We start from the raw sequence: 15,663 nt of genomic DNA, 5'->3' as shown, positions 1-15,663 counted from the left end.
AAAGTTCCAACTAGAGCAATGAAATTTAGCAAGGGCAAACTTGGGCTTGAAAAAACCAGCACAAAACTCATGGGGAAGACATAGGTACACAATTGTTGTTCTGAAAAAGATCTAGGGGGTGCAGTGGACCACAAGTGGAATCTGAGTCAACCATGCGCTATCCTAGACTGCTCTCTGAGGCAGATGGTCACAAATTCGGAAGATGAGCTACTTCCTGGGTCAGTTCACAGTTAGAACTCCGAGAGTCTCATTTTAGGAAAGCCATCCAAGCTGGAGAGTGCCCAGGAGACAGAGAACACAGCTGAGGATGCTGAGCCTCAAAGAAAGCAGACAGGAGGAAGAGGAAATCTGCTGGAGAGAGAGCTGAGTTTTGTTCTGCTGGGCCCTGAAGGCAGACTCTCATTCTGCAGGAGAGAGCAACTGGGAAGCAGATTTCGACTCCACAGAAGAACTGAGAGTTGTCTGAAAGAGACTGACTGCTTTGGAAAGTAGTGAGCTCACTGTCAAAGGAGGGTTTTGAAAGTTGGAGGATCCAGAGGGTCTGTACTCATCACCATCATCAATGGCACTGTTCTGAGAGAACTCTAAGGTACAGGGAGGTATAGGGATGAAGGTGAAGATGGTGGTGATGCCAAGAAGGAAGGCAGGTCTGCACTGCCCTGCTGGAGTCAGGGCTCTGGCCAATGCTACCGCTGAAAACCAGGAGAAAACTCAGGGGTGCAAAGAGCAGCTCAATATGAGAGCATCTGGGGAACCTGCTCATTTCTGGGCTGGGCTGCGCCAGGCCAAGACATTCCATGCACAGACAAGCATCGACAGCCAACGGGGGGCTTGAAAAAGCAGCCGCCGCTTCCCCTGTGCTGGGGGACTCTTCCCCTCTCTCTTCTGCCTGCATTCTGGCTCAAAATGAAATCAAAATTGTCCACCCCAAGGCAAGTTCCTTCCAACAAGGGTAGGACATTCTTTTGCTTTTTTCTTAGCTATGTTCCAAAGTACATAAGATTAATTCACGAGTGAGTGACCTAACCACAAGGCCTGAGAGCCCAGCCTCTGCCAGAAGAAGCAGCCCCCTGCCAGAAAAGGGAACTGCAGGCACAAGCCAAAGGGGCACCAGGCCGGCTCTGCCAGGGGATCCCAAGAATCTTGAGTTTGCCCAGGCCTGGCTCTAAGAATGAGAAATGGAGATAAACAGTCATCAACAAAATGGGAAAGCTGGGTGCCCTGGAGATCCCCCTCATGATCCTGGGCTAGGCAGGAGCAAGAAAACAGAACACAACTAAGCATCCTAGAAAACCCTTCACAGTCTCAGCTGGAAGAGGACTTGCACATGAATGAGTCCATCCAAACAAATGCCTTATTTTTTAGAGATGAGGAAACTGAGGCCTATAAAAAACATGTTCATCCAAAGTCTCATGTGGTAGGGAGCAGTGCATGCACCACTCAAAGCCAGGACCCTTGTCTCACACAGCACACTATCACATCTTAGAAAGGGAACTGCCACACTGGGGCAAACAAGACAGCAACACCTCAGGTCACCTCGGGGCAGACAGGAGCCATGACTGTAGACCTTTAAGTGTCTGAAGAACCAGAAGCTGGGTGAGGGATTGCTTCTCTTCTACTTAGGCCCAGAGGCCAGGACCAGGGCAAAGGGGAGAAGCTCCAAGGTGGCAGACAGCATTCAGTTCCTAATAATTACTGTATTAATTAGTAAATGGTAGTGAGCTTCCCACCCCTAAAGAAAGAGGCTGGGGATGACTGCCAAGATCACAGAACTCAAACTTGAGAAAGGTTCCAGAGGGCTCCAATCCCATCTTTGTTTTTTGTAAGCAGTCCTTGGCCTAGTCACTCACCTCTTCTCTAAAATGAGGGGCCTGGCCTAGAGAACAGGAAAGGCGTTGTCAACAACATGCTATGATACTATCCTGCGCAGCTTGGAACACTCTGGGCATCAGCAGCCAGCCAAGAACTCGCCACAGGCCCTAATGCTGAGCATGGTCAATGGGGGACTTGGAAAGAGCCCAGCTACTAAGGAGGGGAGGACCAGGGCCCAGTAGGAAGAGATGAAAGGAGAGAGAGGATGAATCTGGTCACTGCCTCTGGTGATGCAGAGGGTCTCTGTGGCACATCTGACTTCCAATGTTTTGTCCACAATCCCCCAAGCCTGGGACAGACTCTCCCATCTTCAAGGTCCACCTGACCCAAGAGCCTTTTCCTGATCTGGTCCCTCCTTACCCTGCAACCTCAGACCACTAAGTCACTGCTCCAGGGTGTTTACTGGTTTTCCAGTCATTTGGAAATCCATGAAATGGAATGAAAGGAGCTTCTGGTTTGCATCCGGCTTGCAAACGCTATGGCTCAAATTCTTGGCTGGGGCTTGACCTCTCTCAGAGCTTTAGTTTTTTCAACTGTATAAAGGGGAATCACTGCTGTCTGACTCCCTTTTCAGAGTGGGTGTCAGAATGTTGGAAAGGATGTGGAGTTGTGAACTGATTCAACCATTTTGTAGAACAATTTGGAAATATGCCCAAAGGGCTATAAAACCAGGTTTACCCTTTAAGCCAGCGATATCCCTTCTAGGTCTGTATCCCAAACAAGATAAAGAACAAAAAGGAAAAGGACCTCTACGTATACAAATATTTATAGCAGCTTTTTTGTGGGGGTAAAGAACTGGAAATTGAGCGAAAGTCCATCAACTGGGGAATGGCTGAACAAGCTGAGGTATGTGATCATGATGGAATGCTACTGTGCTGTAAGAAATGATGAGCAGGATGCTCTCAGAAACACCTGGAAAGACTTACATGAACTGATGCAGTGACACGTACTGTGTACAAAGTAACAGCAACACTGTAAAATGAGCAGCTGTGAATGAACTAGCTATTCTTAATAACACAAATCAAGACAACTTTGAAGGACTTATGATGAAAAATGCTCTCCATCCCCAGAGAAAAAACTGATGGAGTCTGAATACAGAATACAAACATAAAGACCCCAGGAACCAAGCTCCCCTGGCTCTCCAAAGTCACTGTGGATAACCAACACCAAGAGGTTCAGAGAACAAGGGCAAAAACAACCTTGAATCTGTTTATTAATCAGAATAATCACTAGCGCTTGTGTCTGCTCACAAAGCACTTCCCAAATACTGATCCACACAACCACCCTGTGAGACCATTACCATTACATGTTACAGGTGAGGAAACTGAGAAAGATTTAGTGACTTGCTCAGGGTCACCCAGTTCCAGAGTGCCTGAGGCTCAACTCAAATGCTTCCAGGATGGAGTCTAGCACTCTGCCTATACGCGACATATGGGGCATGGGGTCACCTCTACACCTCCCAGTCCCAGGCCTTCCCAAACACCTCCTGTCTGGAGCAGCAGTCAGACAGGGCCACCGGCCATGCCCAGGCTCATACAGGGCCCTGGCCTTGGACACAGGGAGCTTCCAGGGCCCACACACAACCTGCTGCCTCAACTCGGAGCCATTGCCCCCAACAGCTCCCAAGAACAAGAACTAGAAAGGAAGACCAAAGAAACTGTCTGGGCTCTGACAGAGGAGGTGGTCCAGGACGTTTACTGGCTTTCCAATCATTTGGCAATTGCAAAGCAGGGTCAGTCACACAGGGAGGAAAAGGAGCAAAGCAGAGAGAGAAGCCCATGTACTTCCTCCACACGAGCCAAGGCTAATGGCCCCCCTACCAGGAGTCCCCAAAACCAGGCACTCCCTGGATCCAGGATACCACCATGGAGACCGTTCTCAGGGTCATGGAAGGTGGGTAACATGCAGAGAATCCCCAAAAGGCTCACAAACTTTGCAAAAGACCACCAGAAGCCAAGACCAAAACTGGCTCAGTTCTCTCTGGGCCCACCAAGGGAAGCTAAGTGGCCATTTCTGGACAGGACAACCAGATCCCAAGCCCTGGTGGAGGCCTGACAGCGGGGGCAGGGAGCCTAGGATAGGCCAGACTGAACCTCCCACCCCTACCCCAAACATCAGGGAGGGAGGGAAGAAAGAAGAAGGTACTCACAAGCTGCCTCTTCTCGGAAGGCTCAGCTCCTTCTAAAAAACAAAAGAAAGGGCCAAGTTAGAAAAGCGTGCATCATCAGGGGGCAATGATGATTAGCAACGAGATGGTCTTTTCAGGTTTGCAAAGTACTTTACAAATATGATCTCATTCTTTTCCCATAACCACCCTAGGAGGTAGGTGCCATTACTGCCAGTCTTCCTGACTTGGCACTCTATCCATTGCCCACCCAGCTGCCACATGTACCTCTCAAGGGGGGCAGAGAAAGGAAGTGGTCATGTCCAGCCTGGAGAAAAGAAGACACTGCAGCTGGTGCTGACTGGCAGTCAGAGAGAAGAGGAATCAGTCTGGTTCTGCCTGGGGCCTGATGGCCAGACTGGGAAGGGGGGTAGGGAACGTGGGGCAGAAAAGCCAACTTCAGCTGGCTACCAGGAAGAACTTCCAGAGAGGGAGTGCCATTCTGGGGTGGGGGCTGGTGGCCTGGGGAGGTGGGGGTTGGCGGGAGAACAGCCTGGGGAAGAAGAGGGGAGGGCCTGGTGAGGTGGAAGGGGAAGGCCTGGGGATGAGGGGGACATGAGAAAGGGCCTAGGGAGGAAAGTGGCTCCCCTCCTTGGAAATCTCCAAGCAGAGGCTGAATGAATATACTATAGGAGGGATGCTTTTAGGGACTGGGATGAACTTGATGGGAGAAGGGGAGAGGTGGCACCTGAGGAGGCCAAACAAACACCCTAAACACTCATTCCTACCCTAGGGAGCCAGGAGGAAAATGGCCAGAAAGCCACAGGGTTCTGGCTGGCCACCAGGGGGCGGCATCTCCCCAGTCTCTGGCTGCTGGAGAAGCTGGGAAAGGTTGGGCTGGGCCTGATCAGAGCAGCACCCTGGGGCGGGCTCCAGCCCCTCCCCCAAGCCCCCCACAATACACTCTCTCTACCCTCCCTGTTTCCTTCAAGATGCAGCTCTGGCTCCATCAGCGTGAGCGTTTGCTGAACAGGTAGAGGGGATGGAGCACAGTCCCTGGAGTAAAATCTGAGTTCAAATCCTGCCTCAGACACCTAGTTAGGTGATCCTAGGCAATTCATTGAACTTCTGTCTGCCTCAGTTTCCTCAACTGTAAAATGGAAACCATAATAGCACCTCTCTCCCAGGTTGTCAAGAGGATAAAATAAAATCGGATTTAGACAGAGCTTTCCTCTACAAATATTGGCTTATTCTTATTACTGGGGCGGCTGGAGGGTGCCCTGGTACACAGAGTACTGGGTCTGGAGTCAGAAAGACTAATTTTCCTGGGTTCAAATCTGGCCTCAGATACTGACTAGATGTGTGACTCTAGGAAAGTCATGCAACCCTGTCTGCCTCAATTTCTTTCCCTGGAAAGTAAGCTGGAGAAGGAAATGGCAAAGCACTCCAGGGTCTCTGCCAAGAAAATCCACAGTCAGACACAAGAAAACCAAAATTCTTACTATTCTTTACTCATTAGTATTCCTTGTATTTATTTACATGAGTCTACCCAGGGAAGCTCCGGCACAAAAGACAGACCCAGATCTTGGACAAGGAATGCCCCATTTGATCAACATTTCCAAGAAAGACTGCAATCTCCACCGCTGGGTGGGAAAGGGGAAGGATGTCACTGGGCGATAGCTGCTTCATTCTCCTACATTTAAGAACCTTAGATTATTCACTCCCCTGGTTGCACCCAACACCTGCAGTCTAGGACCACGGTGCTTTTAGGTTCCGAACCAGACCCACTTTGCAGGTCCTCTGGGCAGAAAGTAATCACTCCCCAGACTGGACAGGGCCTGGTTAACCTTGTCAAAGCCAGCTTAGTGCCCTCCCACCACCAGAAATCATGGAGAGTGAACCAACACATTTATTCCAATAGAAATCAGTCAGCTGCGTAAGCCCGTGTAAGCAGCAGCATCCACAGAGAAACAAGACAGCAGGCAGGCAGCACAACCAAGGCAAGAAAGAGCTCAGTGATGAAGCCCTTTCTTCGTGATCTCTGAAGAGGAAGGTGGCCCCTGGAGAGGCTCTGAGGCTGCTCTCCCAACTGGGCCAAGCACTTCCAAAGGATGTGAAGGCACAAACCTTACATTCAGAGGTCTCTCCACCAATCAAGGGTCACTCCTCCTCGTGCTCATGGTACACAGCACCGGGGTCTGGGCAGATAGGCACAAATCCAGCTAATTGTACAAACTGGCGGACTCCCCAGAACTTCTCTCACCTGCTCCCTGAGGGAACAAGCCACAGGTACCTGCTGGGCTCAAGAGGAGTAAACCCAATCCTCTGGATGACAAGTCAAAATGCCAACCGGCTGCCTCCAGGTTCCCCTCCTAGGCTCCTGCAAAGGAAGGCTGGCCAGGCTTCAAGCCTGAGGCACCAAGGGTTCCATACCCCTTTATTTTCTTTCTAAATAACAGAAAGGAGGACAAAGATATTCCATTGATACTGTATTTAAAGATCACAAATTATTTTGTGAACATTAGTGGGGCACAGTGTCTGGGACAGTGAACGCCCTTTGTCCTGTCACAACTGCTGGCATTCGGCCTCTTCCTCTGCCTTGTCACTCCAAATCCATTTTTTATCTGCCCTTTTTTCCCAGACCATCTCCCCTGCACTGGTCCCTACCATCCCCACCCTGACCCTTTGGTGAACCAGTTCAGTTCTATCCTATCTACCTCTCTTGACATCTTTCCTGTCTTACTGCATCACCAATTTTGTCCTGCCAACCCTCTGCCTGGATCGCTCCCACAATCAGTGCAGAAACTCACTGGCTATATTACATAACCACTGGGCTCTCACTGCTGCCTGGCAATCAATACTATCTCACACTCCACAGCTCTTCCAAAGTCTTTATCCTTCCTCAAACCTCCCAAATCTCCTCTGCTCCTACCTGTTCAGCTTCCAATTCCCCCAAGAGCTCCCTCTTCTCACATCACATGGATGCCTTCTGCTCCTGTCTCCTCCTTCACTCTTGTCTCACACAAAGAAGTGGCCTCTACATGCATAAGTGATGCCATTCCATCCCACCTTCTCTAGCACATCTCCCCTTCCAGCAACCAACCCCACACAATCACTAATCTTCCATCTCTCCCTCCCCACTGCTTACAAACATGCTCATGTCTCTCCTATCCTCAAAAAACCCTCACTCCATCCATCCACTCATCCCCAACAGGTACCATCCCAAATCTCTTCTGTCTTTGAGGTTAAACCTGTTAAGAAAGCCATGCTCTGTCCAAAGTTAGCAAGGGTCTCTTAATTTTCAAATTCAATGGCCTTTTCTCAGTCCTCATCTTTCTTGACCTCTCTTTAGCCACTGTTACTATTGATCACCCACTTCTCCACGACACTCTCGTTTCTCTAAGCGTCTGTGACACGGCTCTCTTGTGGTTCTACTATCTGAGCATCCCTCAGTCTCCTTTGTTAGACCTTCATCCTTGTCACACGTGACAAATGGAGGCTTTCCAGGGGGATCTAACTTGGGCCCTCCTTTCTTCTCCCTTTATACTAATCACTTGGTGATATTTTCAGTTCCCATGGATTCAATATCATCTCTATGCTGAGGATTTTCAAATATGCTTATTCCATTCTAATCTCTCTGATGACTACCAGTCTCCAAATGCCTACTGAAAACCTCAACTGGGTTTTCCACCAACAACTCAAACTCATTATGTCCAAAACTTAACACCTGATTATCTCCCCAAAACCTCTCTATTACTGTCCAGGGTCACCCAGGCAACCCTGAACCTCCCCTCCCTTCCTTTCTCTGTGTCACTATCTCTCTCCCCATACACCCAACTTGTTGTCAAGGCCTGCTGATTTTACCTCTGTAACAACTCTGCAAACTTGTCCCTCTCCTCTCTGACACCACCAATCCAGAGCAGGCCCTCATCACTTCACCCCTGTTCAACTGCAGGAGCCGCTTTGAGGTCTGCCTGCCTCAGGTCTCTCCGTACTGCGGACCATCCTCTACACAGTTGCCAAAGTGATTTTTCAAAAACAAATTTTTTTTTAGAGTTTTCTAAATCTAAGACAGCACTGTCCTGTCTCATCTCATCTCCCCTCCCTCTCCCTGCCCCCTTTCCAGTGGCTCTAGGATCAAATATCAAATCCTCTGCCATTCAAAGCCCTTCATAACCTGCCCCCACCTCTCCTGTCTTCACACACCTCACTCCCACACATACTCTGTGATTCAGTGACACTCTTACAGACCAGATCACCCATATCCACCCTGGTTTTCCTCTATGCCTGAGGCCCCCCCCCCTTATACTTCCACTTCCCAGCTTCTTTCAAGTCCCCAATCAATTTCCCCTCTGACAGCAAACCTTTCCCAATCCCCCATAATTCTGGTGCCTTCACAGTAGAACGCTGCCTCCCTTGTTGGACAGTGAGCTCCCTGAATGCAGGAACTGGTCTTTGTCTTTGTGTCCCATGTGACACAGGGCAGGCTCTGGGGTCCCCCTGCACCCAGACTGAGCCGGGCACTTCCTGTCTCCTAACTCTCAGAGTCCCCACTTCCCCAGGCACCTCTAAAGCTCTACATCTGTGGTTCTGTGAAGCCTGGCACCTAGCACTGGCAGGCCTGGCAGATCTGCTGCTCCAACCCCAGCTAAGAATGAGACACCCTGGGGAATATGTGCCTGTTCACCATACAGAACACGGCTGCCTGCCCAAGTTACCAGATAAGTACAAGAGATTCCATATTCATTCTGCCTAAATATTATGTCTGTGTATGCTGTCTCACATTAGAAGGGAAGGTCCAATGGGCAAGGACGCTTCACTTTTGCTTCTGTGTCCTCAGGGCCCAGCCCAGGCCCTGGCACACATTAGGTACTGACTTGATGCGCACATGGAAGGCACAAGGAGAAGCTCTGGTGAATACCCAGAAGAAGACAGGGCTGGGCCAAATCACAAAGACCCCTGGGTACAGCCTGGGGGTAAAAGCTGGAGCAACAAGGGGAAGAGGGAGTAGGAGGAGCAAAGGCAGATCAGGATGAGGGGTTGGCACCAGAACCCACAGCATCCTGTTAAATTACTTCTGCCTAACGGCTAAGATATATGAGTTTCTATCTCCACTGACAAAAGGAGAAAACAGTCCAGCAGGTGCCTTGGCCCTCTCCTGCAAAGTCCCGGGTCTTTCTATCACCTCAGCCTCCTCAGTTTCCTCCTCCTGAGATCCCCACTCAGCTCAGATTCCTGATCTTCTGCTACAGGCAATACCCAAGTGGCCAGGAAAAAGAGACCAATTTCCTTACCCTATAATATGGTACCCAGGACTGCCCTGCCCCCAACCCTGCAGGACCTGTTTCCAAACCTCTGAGGTTTCAAACACTGAGGAAGCAGAAACAGATCCTTTGGGTTTGAATCCCTGCAAAGCCTCAGAGGGAGCTGTGCAGAAGGGAGGCCAGGAGCAGGCACAACACACAGCCTGACCCTACAGCCTCCTGACCAGTTCTTCTCAGTGGGAGAGCAAGACAGCCTGTCCTCCTCTCCCTATACACAGGTGCCAGGCATCAAAAAGCCCCCTCGCTACTTCTCATAGCTTTCCTCAAGTCACTTCAACAAGCATTTATTAAATTCCTACTGTGTGCCAGGCACTGCACTAGAGGGAAAGAGACAAAAGTGAACCCTTTTATGTGAAACTCACATAGTCTATGGTCCAGCAACCCTGGCCTCCTGGCTGTTCCCTGCACAAGACCCCCCCCCCGCCCCCCCATCTCCCAGCTCCAGACATTTTCTCTGGCTGTGCCCCCTGCCTGGAATGTCCACCCTCCTCCTCTCCTCCTCTGGCCTTTCTTCAAGTCCCACCTAAAACTGCACCTTCTAGAGGAGGCCTTTCCTGATTCCCCCTTAATGCGAGGGCTTTCTCTCTGTTGATTAATTCCAGTCTATCCTGTCTATAGTTTATCTGTATACATGTGTTTGCATGTCGTCTCTCCCATTAGACTATGAGCTCCTGGGGGCACTGGGGGGTTGAGGAAGGCATTGTCTTTTGTCCTCCTTTTTATCTGCAGCTCTTAGCACATAACAGTGTTTGGCACAAAGTAGGCATGAATCAATTTTTAGTGACTGCATGATTGAGACAAACTCTCTGTTGGGGATGCTACTGAGAGACTTCCTGGACAGGTGCAGTGAGTCTAGATGCTAGAGGCACCTTCGTTCCAGCTCTGACCTCCCAGAGGTCTGTCCGGTTCTATCCCAATGCCTCATCATGATGCAGAATAATGCTGAGGTCTACAAGGTTACCTTAGAAGAGGGTCAGCTGGCTGGCAGGCCTTAGCAAAGTGGACAAGGCTAGACTACAAATGGTGTGGCCATACCTCACTGGGACCAATCAACAAACCCCATCCAGTGCCTACTCTGCACAATGTCCCCATGCTGCAACACCTGAGAGGGTCACCACAGATGTGGGGGAAGAAGGACAAGTCATAGGGGATGAAGTTTTCATCAGCCACCTATGAGTGGTGAAGGGACCCCTCCTCCTCCCTGCCCAACGCCCATACCTGAGTTTTTTTGAATATTCCCAATAGTGAAGCTTTGCCAATGAAAAGGGCATATTAAATTTAAACAAGGGAGATGAAAAACTGAAACTGTTTTAAAGTATTTGGGAAATGACATTTAAACTCTCCTGTTTCTATTATAAGACAAAAACAGGAAAATGATAAATGGAAAAAAACCTTTTAAAGGACACACACAAGCACTGAGCTGGCTACGGAGCTTCTTAGGGTTTTGGGCCATCAACGGGTCTGCGTGAGGCCCAAAGCCTCAAGGCCTCAAGCTAACAAAGCTGATTTTAAGCCTCCAATCACATGTCTAGATGGCCTGGTTTGTTCCTAAAGATTTAGGAAAGCCAAGGGTTAGGCTGCAGCCCTCTCAAAGCGGCGAAAGCTCTTCCCTACTGGCAGGTACTTCATTCTTTGTCTTTCTCCACCTTAAAACCTCATTTCCTGAACAAAAGAACCAACCTGGAGGCCAACTCAGCCCCAGGAAGGCTGATTTCATGGTGCTCCCAACTGACTTCAAGTCTTTCCCACAAAGTTTTCTACTGTAACCAGAGTCCTCTCCACACGGTTTATTAGCAGCTTTTAAGCTTTGGAGCTTAGGGAATTTCTTATGCTCTAGGCAAGAAAAGTTCCAACCATTTCCCTTTCTATGGACTCTGGACCTTCCAGCTACACCATTTCCAATGCCACCCCCCAGCAGCATCCCAAGGTGACATCTCTGTCAATAAGCAAATCTTTTCCCTTCCAGCATTAGGGCCCCTTTCCCTTCTAGGGAACAAGAAAGCTTCAAATTCCTCAGACCCCTTCTCTAAATATATCAAGTGGACAGTATCTCTCACTGACTGCCACAGAAAATCTCAGTTCTCAGGCAGGACAGAGCAGGCCTTGGTTGGGCCCCAAGTCCTCAGACTGGAGCCCAGGAAGGGTCAGGCTAATGGATGGTCCAATCCTCCTGAACGTTTGCAAAGCACTCCAGGACCCAACATCACAGGAGCTTCAGAAAGGTCAGAAGATAGATGTCCTCATTTTACAGAGGTGGAAACTGAGGATCTGAGAGCAACTCCTTGCACCTCCTGAGCCTCAGTTTCCCCAGCTATAAAAGGAGGAGATTGAACCCGATGGTCTTCTCTAAATCTATGGCCTGCCCAGGGCCACAAAGTTGGCATCAAAGATGGAAAATGATTTCAGTCTTCCTGCCCATACTGTCTCCTTATACTGGGCTGTCACAAAAGGCTCTCAAAAAGTAAAGTGATAAAAATAATCTAGTAAGATTGAATTGAGTTGAAAGAGAGTCACAGCTAAAACACAGCTTGTGCCATAAGACCTGAAGGTCTTAGTGGCCACCAGGCCCAAAAGGCCAGACCATCCAGAGTGGGGGAGACCAGTCTGGCCTACGGCACACCTGAGAGGAGCAGCGCCTGCAAGGGCTGGATCACAACCTCCATCTGGGAGGACTGCATCTGTCTGGAGGCCACATCCCAAGTGGCAAGGAGGTCCGGCGATTATGACATAAGAGGACTGATTATCTGCCCATCTCGGGAGGGGCTGGATAGCTGGGTTCTGAAATGGAGTCATGTGGAAGAGCAATAGAACCTGCTCAGTTTGGCCATGGTAGGCAAGACTAATCACAGCAAATGCAAGTGAGTCCAAAAAACTAAAAATTCAGTGATGTTTTGCCCTGACTGGGGCAGGGGAGGCTGCAGCCTCCACTGTGGAGATGGGATGAGTCTGCTTGTGTTCGACCTCAGAGGGCAGAATAGGAGCACTGCAGGCTGAGGGCCAGGAAGGACCAGGCTGTCCCTGGCCTACTGCAGAGAGCTGACTAAGGAGGAAATCTGGAGCCTTTCTTGGGGCTCCTTCCTAGATGGTGCAAAGTCCACCTGACCTTACAAAGTGACTTCTCCCAAACGAGGCTTTCCCAGTGTCCTGAAGGCCCTGCAGCAAAGCTTCCTCCAGCCTGCTGTGGGCGGTGGGGGGATAGGGATGGAAGCTCCTCCTCCACAAGTGCCTGCCTAAAGCCATTCGGACAGAAGTATCACTGTCCGTTGTTGTTGCTGATGATCGGAAAATCTGCAGGATGAGAAAACCCAGTTCCCAACATTGTTGGGATCCTTAAAATGATCTCTACCTCCTCTCACAGCTCTGGAGTTGGCCCTGAGGAGCTCACATAGTATCTCTACTGGCAAAGTAAATAAGTCCTCACCAGTATGCTCCCCCCATGATTATCAATAGATGTCAATTAGCTATTTAGACTTAAGAGACTTTAGAAAGGAGTATTTAACTGAGGAAGTAAAGCAAGGACAATTAGTACACCCCTTACATCCCCAACAAGATCTGGGCCACTCTCTCCCATGCATACACATAAAGTCCAGAAGAAGATGGCCTCAAGCTGAGAGACCACCTGTGGAAAAGGGATGACACCCAGCTCTAGGAAGTCCCCCAGCTGGAGCACTTCCCTGAGGGCGGCTGTGGTTTTTTTGCTGGGCCTTTATAGAGGCCATCTCACCCCTCTGTCCTTGGCTCCCAATGCAGACACTGCCATCAACTGTAATGGAAGCACTGCTAGGAGACTGAAGGAAACAGAGGACGTCTAAAATATGTCCATCCTCTGAATTTCTCAAGGTCCTCTTGCAGCTAAGGCGGTGAGGGAGCAAAGGAGACCCAGACCGCGGAAAAATCAGGGTAAGCTCAGCTGCCAAAGTCAGCCAGATCTCAGAATCAACGGAAAGGGACCAGATGCTGGCAAGGCACTGAAACTTGGCTCCCTCTGTCCAACTGGCAAGAAAGGCTCGGGCTCAGCTGGAAGGAGGACAGGACAAAGAGAAAAGGAAACTGGAGAGCCAGGACCGGGTGAAGAATGGTACAGAAAAGCCATGTTTACGAAGTTCTGTCCTCTGTCCAGTGTTCATGACGACAAGGCACAGAATGCCCTTGTTAAGGGCAGGAGCAGCTACCTCCTACCACTCTTGACCACTGCCCCAGATAAGGAAGCCCAGGTCCCAGCAGCCACAAGGCAACCCTGGAGGCTCCAAGGCCTCAATAGCCAATGGAGAACAGTGATATTGTTGTGCCCTTAGCACGGGCCTGGCACACAGAAGCTGCCTAACAAATGCCTGCTGACTTGACTTGTTCCTTCATTTGTCCCAACAAACAACAACCCACTGCTGAGTCTGTCTATGCAGAACGTAAAGCCAGCAGCAGGGACTGGACCAACAAACTTAATTGAGCACTCTGGACAGGTCCCAGGTCCCCAGCTCAAAGGGACTTCTTGGCTAAGTCCTTCCATCTTGTCCAGCAGTGCCTGGTTCTCTCTAACCTAGACTCCATTCCTTCATCTATGCCCTATAAACCCCAAAAGACAGAGGCCCCCATGCCCTGTACATGAGGTCATGAGTGTCTATGGTGCGTGTCTGACCAGGGAGCATCCAGAGCCTGGGAGCCTGCAGACTCTACTCTATACAGTGTCCCTCTCACTCCAGGAGGACATGGAGGCCACCCTTAATTTAGGTTCAGTGATGCCACAGTATAATGTTCGCCATCCCAGCACAGCATGGTCTCCACCCCAGACTCCTGCAAGCTATCCAGGGCTGACATGGAGACAAAAGGATATGCCCTCTAATCACCTCCAAGTGTATCTCCAGGAAGAACTCAGGTACCACTGAGTAGCACCAAGACAGTCCAAGTGTCCAGATCCAAGCCTGACTCCCCAGGGTTCTCCTACTTGGGCAACTAATATCCAACCCAACTTTCTAACTTCTCTCTATAGATAATAAATGAAGTTTCACAAGGGGATACACAACATCCCATCATCTCCAACATCCACACCTCTGATCAAGCTATTTCCCATAGCTGGAATGCATTCCCTCCTTGCCTCCACCTGGGAAGAACCACTTCACTGAAAGCTTCCTTGGGCTACCCAGTTCTTACTGTCCTCTCCCTCTTCCCATTACTGCACATGTGTTATAACCCACTACCACCACCACCACTGCCACCACGAAAGCAAGCTCTTTGAGAGCAGGCCCACTTCTATATACTTACAGGGTACCTAGCACAGAGCCAATGCCTGCTGATCAACTCCATGAGAAGACGGTCCCTCCCATGAGAAGGAACCAGGCAGGGGTACAGAGGAGAACAGTCAACTTGGCCCAGGGAAAAGATCTTGGCCAGAAGGCACCAACCTCAACACTTCTAGAAGCCCTGTGACCTTGGGCAAGTCACTTGATCTAGTAAATGGAAACAATTGCATGTGCAGCTCTCAGAGATGCTGCCAATGACCATGAAGTATAAATCAAAGGATGAGCCATCCCTCAGATAAAATGCTGCCCAGGCTTAGAAGAGACTGAAATGGGAATAACACAACTAGCCAGGATTCAAACCCAGACCTGTCCTGAGTCCAAGCCCAACATTCTTTCTACTCCCCCTTCCCCCATCAGCTCAAAGATCACTTCCTGCTAGACGTTATCAGGTATGACTTCTTGGAAGAGATGACATTTGACCTAGGTGCTGAAAAATGGGGAAGGCCCCAGAAGACAGAAGGAAGGTGCAGGAAGAGGAGGAGCAAATGCCAAGAGCAAAGGTAAAGAAGCTTAGATGTTCCAGGGGGCAGCGGCTCATGGCATTTTTGAGCCAGTGGGGACTCTACCTTACAGAGCCCTGAATGTCAAGCAAAGCAGTAAGAGACCCGAGCAAGTGGAAGTCATGATGCTTCTAGACTTAGCTGAGGCCATGAACAAAACAGTGACTCATAAGGACTAGTGAGAGGAGGAAAAAAGCTCAGAAAGACAGGTTGGCTGAGTATTGCAACAATCCAAGTGACAGTTGATAAGGACCTGGACAAAAGGCTCAAGTCCTGCCTGAACATGGCAGAGGGTGCTGGGGCCAAAGCTGCCACCACTTATAGCCCTTTTTCCAGTTGACTCATATTCCCATCAGATGATCCCAGAGGTCTCCCTTCACTAGCCACTGTCACTTTTCCCGAAACCACCAAGGGCAAAGTCTCCACCTTGAGGACTTTTTCAGCAACTCAGACTCTCCCATCATCTTCTTTCCATTTGTGGATGAAACAATGGGGCCCCAGGAGTCTAGGCCTGGTCCAGGGTCTAGCAGCAGCAGCAGCTGAGGCTGGGACCCTCCCTAAGGCATCAT

The 15,663-nt window shown here is 49.8% G+C and overlaps 1 protein-coding gene across 23 annotated transcripts in view; it reads right to left on the bottom strand.

The window, feature by feature from the left end:
• MAST2 (microtubule associated serine/threonine kinase 2) overlaps positions 1-15,663 on the bottom strand; it is a 159,158-nt gene that overhangs the window by 88,134 nt on the left and 55,361 nt on the right. For all 23 annotated transcript variants that reach the window (XR_011975787.1, XM_072649282.1, XM_072649270.1 and 20 more), the window contains one exon: positions 4,022-4,053. Coding sequence is in view for 22 of the 23 variants with exons in the window: in XM_072649282.1 (XP_072505383.1) it covers positions 4,022-4,053 (32 nt within the window). In the remaining variant the exon portion in view is untranslated. The remainder of the gene's footprint in view (positions 1-4,021; positions 4,054-15,663) is intronic.

Source organism: Notamacropus eugenii, chromosome 2 (genome assembly GCF_028372415.1).
Source record: "Notamacropus eugenii isolate mMacEug1 chromosome 2, mMacEug1.pri_v2, whole genome shotgun sequence".
Classification (NCBI taxonomy): Eukaryota; Metazoa; Chordata; class Mammalia; order Diprotodontia; family Macropodidae; genus Notamacropus; species Notamacropus eugenii.
Note: the sequence above shows the minus strand (reverse complement) of the source record. Positions and strands in the feature narration are given on the sequence as shown.